This window comes from the organism of the source record quoted next, unplaced genomic scaffold, assembly GCF_019419815.1.
Source record: "Pyrus x bretschneideri cultivar Hongxiangsu unplaced genomic scaffold, Pyrus_bretschneideri_v1 Contig64, whole genome shotgun sequence".
Taxonomy (NCBI): domain Eukaryota; kingdom Viridiplantae; phylum Streptophyta; class Magnoliopsida; order Rosales; family Rosaceae; genus Pyrus; species Pyrus x bretschneideri.
Window position 1 is genome coordinate 1963174 of NW_025999803.1, and position 6257 is coordinate 1969430.

At 40.8% G+C, this 6257-nt stretch overlaps 1 protein-coding gene across 1 annotated transcript; it reads right to left on the reverse strand.

Annotated features, from left to right (window-relative positions):
• Positions 1–627: 627 nt before the first annotated feature.
• On the reverse strand, positions 628–3336 carry LOC125472087. The gene is made up of 3 exons (XM_048573147.1): positions 2774–3336; positions 2137–2463; positions 628–1942 (listed from the first exon to the last, which is right to left on the reverse strand). The coding sequence occupies exons 1-3, from the start codon at positions 2981–2983 to the stop codon at positions 1259–1261; spliced, it is 1221 nt and encodes a 406-aa protein (XP_048429104.1). The 5' UTR covers positions 2984–3336; the 3' UTR covers positions 628–1258.
• Positions 3337–6257: the final 2921 nt, after the last annotated feature.

Genomic DNA, 6257 nt, shown 5'->3' on the forward strand with positions numbered 1-6257 from the left:
ATTCATACCATCCTATCCGAATCCAGAGAGAAGTTAAAATACTATATCAGTTTTCCAGTTCTCCCTATCATTGCACAATCAGTAACGTCCTAGTCACTAAGGTATCTGTGCAGTTATGAGTTAGCAGAGACATATGGCACCACAAATTACAATAGCAAGCACTCAAAGTGTGCAGGACACTCAACCATAGGGCACCACAAATCCTTCCCCCAAAATATGTGTGTATGTGACAGAGGACTAATTTTTATAGGGAGATATCTCCGTTGCTTTTTTCACAACGATTAATTTGGAGCCGTCTTTTCCACCACATATTAATAGAACGAGCATAAAAGCTCACATACAAAAACAAGAAACAAAAAAAATAAAATAAAATAAAAAATCATTTGACAACTTCTACTCACAGAACAAGGAACAACTTGTTTTCCGTGTGATTTCATTCAACTTATGTTATATGCTTATGAGCTTAACAAAAAAGCAGCTATGACAATCTTAGTATGCATGCAGAATTCTAAACAATCGAATGACCAGATGCAATCGAAGGATTGGGAGATGCACAAGTGACTGAATTCAGCAAGAAACTGTTACCGATGCAAAATTTCATGAACTTTGAAGAATAAGGTTTATGTATTCATTCACAAGAGAATCAGGAAATTTTGTTCATTTGCTTCCGAACAAGAATTGCAACAAAGTACATTCCATATATCTTTTCGCCTTCGCGATTCATGCAATATTCCACATATTCTACTTCATTACAATGCAAAGAAGAAGTAAAAGGAAAAACCAGATGATTTGTAAAACTGACACCAATCAGGGCACTGAGTACTTCATCCAAAATGAATCTATGAAAAGGGTACGATCTAAGCCGAAGATTTAAACAACCTAAGAAGTAGATCAGTGTGACTGAGTTAAGTATCATGAAAATGTATGAAAAATCCAAACCCGAGAATTTAGAGTGCTCAGTATTTTCCAGTGGGTTGGATAATAGAGATGGATATCTACATGAGCTTGTAGTAGCAGTCGCCTCCACTGAGAACGAACTGATAGGCTTTGTCACAGTGACACCTGAAGTGAATGACCAAGCAGTCCTGAAGTAACACCAATCAGTCATCCTTCTTTATCACAATATTCCACATATTCTACTTCATTACAATGAACAGCAGTAAAAGTAAAAACCAGATGATTTGTAAAACTGACACCAATCAGGCTTTATCACGGTGACACCTAAAGTGAATGACCAAGCAGTCCTCCTTCTCCACACTCAGAGCAGCAGCTTCACAATACCGAGATTATCCAGCACAAATTGATAAGCAACGCCCCAGCCGACGTTCCAGGTTATTTTTGCTACCAACGATGCCAGTAGGAAAGTATTCATGACCATAACAACTGGAACATAAACTACGAATGGTAGGTTTCTGTACTCTGAAATCCAAAATAGGATCTTTCCGCCTATCAAGGCCAGCCATGAAAGAAGCGGGTACGGTTTGTCAGCCACCCAGTTTATTAAGACATAAAACGTAGCCTCCATTCCCATACAAATTAAAATTCCCGAACATACGTCAGCCACAGTCGCATACAAAACAAGCCTCGTCATGTTCTGTGGATAGATGCTTAATGCCATGTACAAGGCCATAAGGGACAGCAGAAATGTAGGGTCTGCAGTGGCTGTGGCAGGGACAACCGGTGCTGCTCTGACAGGGACAACCGGTGCTGGCTGGAAGCGATTCGGGTTGGGCGTTGAACCAAATGGCTGGTCAGTCGTGGCGGACGGAAGCTTGTACGGTTCCGAGAAGCAGCGGCGGAGAGGAGGGATCTTGCGGTAGACAGTTTCAGGGAAAGCAGACTCTTCTTCAGAGTTTGCACAGGCGTAGACATCCGAGACCGTGCGGCAGAGAGGAGGGATCTTGCAAGTCTCTCTCAAGCGGTCCTTCATCCTGCTCAGCCCCTGGAATGATTTTGCCCAAAAACCAATTTCAAAAACAATCGAAACAGGGAGAAAGAATCAAACTTCATGCAAATTAACAATTTTCCCATTTCAAACAATCCAAAAGCAGAGATGTAACCACATCTTTCATCAATCGAAAACGAGGGAAACAAATGGGTTTTCGAAAAGTTGGAGGATAAATTATTTGGTATTACCTTAGAATCGGGGGTGTCCAAGTCGGTGGAGAAGTGGAAGTCTTGGAAGGAGGTGGAGGAGCGGGACGAGGTCTTGGCCGGAGAGTGGTTGAGATCCGAGACGGAGCGGCGGAGAGTGTGCGGTGGAGGAAGAGGAGGCAGGACCCGTGCCGGGGAATGGGACTGACTCTTGGAAAAGTGGTAGCGGTCAGGAGAGTAGGGAGTAGTCATGTTGGGCAAAGAACCGCCACAGGGAGAGGCAGTTACAGAGATCTCAAATAGGTTGTCGGCGGTGGACGCAGACGGCGGGAGAGAAGAATCTTGGTGGTGGTTCATCCCGCTCAGCCCCTGGAATGATTTTGCACTTCTCCACCGACTTGGACACCCCCGATTCTAAGGTAATACCAAATAATTTATCCTCCAACTTTTTGAAAACCCATTTGATTCCCTCGTTTTGGATTGATGAAGGGTGTGGTTATATATCTGCTTTTGGATTGTTTGAAATGGGAAAATTGTTAATTGGTTTTTCGAAACAAATTAACAATTTTCCCATTTCAAACAATCCAAAAGCAGATATATAACCACACCCTTCATCAATCCAAAACGAGGGAATCAAATGGGTTTTCAAAAAGTTGGAGGATAAATTATTTGGTATTACCTTAGAATCGGGGGTGTCCAAGTCGGTGGAGAAGTGGAAGTCTTGGGAGGAGGTGGAGGAGCGGGACGAGGTCTTGGCCGGAGAGTGGTTGAGATCCGAGACGGAGCGGCGGAGAGTGTGCGGTGGAGGAAGAGGAGGCAGGACCCGTGCCGGGGAATGGGACTGACTCTTGGAAAAGTGGTAGCGGTCAGGAGAGTAGGGAGTAGTCATGTTGGGCAAAGAACCGCCACAGGGAGAGGGCAGGTACAGAGATCTTAAATGCGTTGTCGGCGGTGGACGCAGACGGCGGGAGAGAAAAATCCCGTTCTGGGTTGTTCGATGCAATCTGCCGGGGGTGGTGGTTGTGGTTCATGGTGGGCGGCGGAGAAATTGGGTCTTGGGATTTCTACAATTCTTAGGTTTCTTGGTAGCTGTTTGGGAAAATGGAGAGAGAGTAGTTGGTAGTTATAAAGAGTGAAAAGGGATTTGCAACGGATTAACAACAGCAACACTGATCGAGAAAGCCGTTACATTTTGGCGCCAGACTAAGAACCCAGGGATTTTGCAACATGACCGTGTCATTTATAGAAAAATTAAATGAATGTACGACATTAGGTACAAGCTCGTCCAGCTCTGAGCGCAACGTTTATTACCTTGTTGCCGTGGGTTCGAGCCTCAGTGGGCGATCTGTTGTTTTTTTTTTTTTTTTTTGGGTTTCCTCCCCAATGTATTAATCGTTAGCATCAGTGTCGGAAAATGAATTTGTAGAATACCCCTCTTTCTCTTTTTACTCACCCGTTTATTTTTGTTCGTCGATTTTCTTTACTCAAATGAATCTACCTATTAGAAATAACAATTAGATGTCTGATTCATGTTTTTGCTTTATTCAATCTAACAATTAAAAATAAACATTGAATGTGCATGCGGAGAAAAAAAAGTATGTTGAGATCAGTTACTCAGATTCGTTGATTGATGACATAGGAAAGGGGCATTTGATCACGGACTCATCAGTAGGTAGAGGGGTTGGCTGATTCACCAGTCTATCTTCTGAACTCGTCGGTGAGATGATGCTAAACTATCTTCAAAAGGTTGATACGGTTGCATATGCTCGGGGCTTCCATACTTTCCCACTGGTACTTTTGCGTTTGTCAAGCACATAGGAGGATTCCCCATCCATTCATATTTCTATTCCTTTCCCCCTTCCCAATCTTGGGGCGTACTATTCCCCAGCCATACATTGCCATAGCCGGTTCAGGTTACCGGAAAATTCTTTCGGTCTAGGATTTAGGGTTGGGATGAAAGCAAAAATAACCAGCAAGATGAGCACTGCACCAAAAGTCGAAGGTGGACGGGTTTCAAAATAGGTAATTTCAACCTCAATGTCGAGTCTAAGAGTAGCTACGACATCTGTCTTTTGGTGTCGATATTGAGGTGGTTCCTCGCAAGTGGCCTCTTACCACAATAGTACAAAGAAGTTGAGCATTTACATGACGACAAGGGTTTAAACTCCGTTGTTGACTAATCTAACATCAAATTTAACTAAATATGTTGTTTGACAAAAAAAGAAGATATTGAGGTGGTTTTTCCGTGGAAACGGTTACAGGTAGGGGTGGGTTTGGTTTTTGGCCAAAACCGAAACCAAACCAAAATTTTGGTTCGGTTCGGTTCAAATTTTTTTTTTTGGTTTTTATTCGGTTCTGTTTTTTTTCGGCTCGGTTCTGTTTTTTGGTAAAACCTAATTTTTTTTTTTTAATTTGAAAATTGGTTTATGCTCTAGAACTTTGCTTACAGTTTTTTCATTTCAAAGAAAGTAAAGGAAGGAAAAAAGAGAAAGAGAAAGAAGATGCAAGAAGAAACAAAGAGAAAGAAGATGCAGGGGAGGGTCAGGTGGGGAGAAAAAAATAAAAGGAAGAAAGCAACGGGTCGGAAGGGGAGAAAAAAATGGAAGAAAGAAGAGGGTTGGGTGGGGAGAAGAAAAATGACTTGGATTATGGGTTAATGGTTGGCCTAAAACAAGGGGTGTGCTATCTACACATCCTATTTTACTTCTCACACACCCCTTGATAATTTCTATCCGTTGATCTTCTTTAATTCATTTGATCTGACGGTCGAAAATTAAAAAGGTGTCTGAGAAGTAAAATGGGGTGTGTGGATATCACACCCCTAAAACAAAAGCTTAAAACTTGGGTCTAAACTTAAATTGGGCTTGGAATATAAACACACAAATATTAAATAAATAAATAAACTTATTTATATTTAATTTGGTTTACTAACTGAGCGAGAAACCATGTCGAGAAGGTTAAAAGAACACTGAAGAATTTGAGGGTCAAAACAAATTCATGAAATCTAGAGTAGAAGACATCTGAATTAAATGTACAATTTCCATCTCTAAGTGGTCCTCCTGGACAGTTTGTCCCTATCCGAAATTATATGGGAAACAGACTGGTGACTCTAAATCAACCCAATTACCTTTAATACCAGGAGTGAAGTTGAGGGTACGAACATAGCTGATGTAGACTAATAACAAAAAGTCGAACAATTTCAAAAGTGATGAATTATGATAAAAAAAAAAAAAAACTAAACAATTCCGACGTTGTCCCAAGTCAAAAATAGAGAGGTAAAATTTAAGAATAATCTAACAAGATTTCTTGATGATTGAAAGTAACATCACAAAATATCAAACTACCAGGGACCAAAAGTACTTTCTCAGCATATTCTTCCGCCGAGTGTTACCACTTTAGCACCACATTACCGCATGAGACACTTCTACAGTCTTAACTAAAGTAGACTTTGCAAGAATTCTATTAGGTGATATTCTAACAATACTACCAAGAAATCAAAACTAGCTGAGATTTCTAATCTCAAAAGAATCAATTCTAACAACGGAAGAATGATGATGGAATTGGTTGGTAAAATCTCCGATGATACACGATTATCAATACATTAACTTAGGCCATCAACTTGCCTCAAATCTACACATTTCTTTCACAAGGAATAACTTCGTTTTAATTCTAAGGACAAACACCAAAATGATTTTCTAAAATGTCGTCAAGACCACAAAACTGCCCAAAATTGAAGAAAGCTAACATATTTTTCCGTATTTGACGAGGTGGCAAGACTCGAACATTAGACACAAAAACCAAGAATGCTCACATCACGCGTGTGATGAACACAATACTACCCAACTTATGCTCTGATACCAAACTGACACACCTCGACTCGGAATGTCCACTAGGACCTCGAATCGAGCTGTGCTGGCCGACACCTGGAAGGTGACAAAACCATAAAGTGTGATAATATATAAAATGTGAGTGAGTGAATCAAAACTTTTCAAACCAATTTCAATTACCAAAGGTAGTAACCCCTCGTTGTAACATCTATATAATTTCCTAGAAAGTAACAGGCGTGACTATAACTCAAAATCATAAAGAAAATAGCAGTCTCACAATTATGACGTGTCAAATATCTCAACAAGGATAAGTAACCCAGGTGAAATGAATCAATA

Bases quoted from the DNA above. Each gene is read 5' to 3' on its own strand.
- LOC125472087 (XM_048573147.1), bottom strand. From the start codon at position 2,983: ATGACTACTCCCTACTCTCCTGACCGCTACCACTTTTCCAAGAGTCAG. The intron at 2,464-2,773 runs GTAATACCAAAT...AAATCATTCCAG, and splicing joins TGGACACCCCCGATTCTAAG to GGGCTGAGCGGGATGAACCA. The intron at 1,943-2,136 runs GTAATACCAAAT...AAATCATTCCAG, and splicing joins TGGACACCCCCGATTCTAAG to GGGCTGAGCAGGATGAAGGA.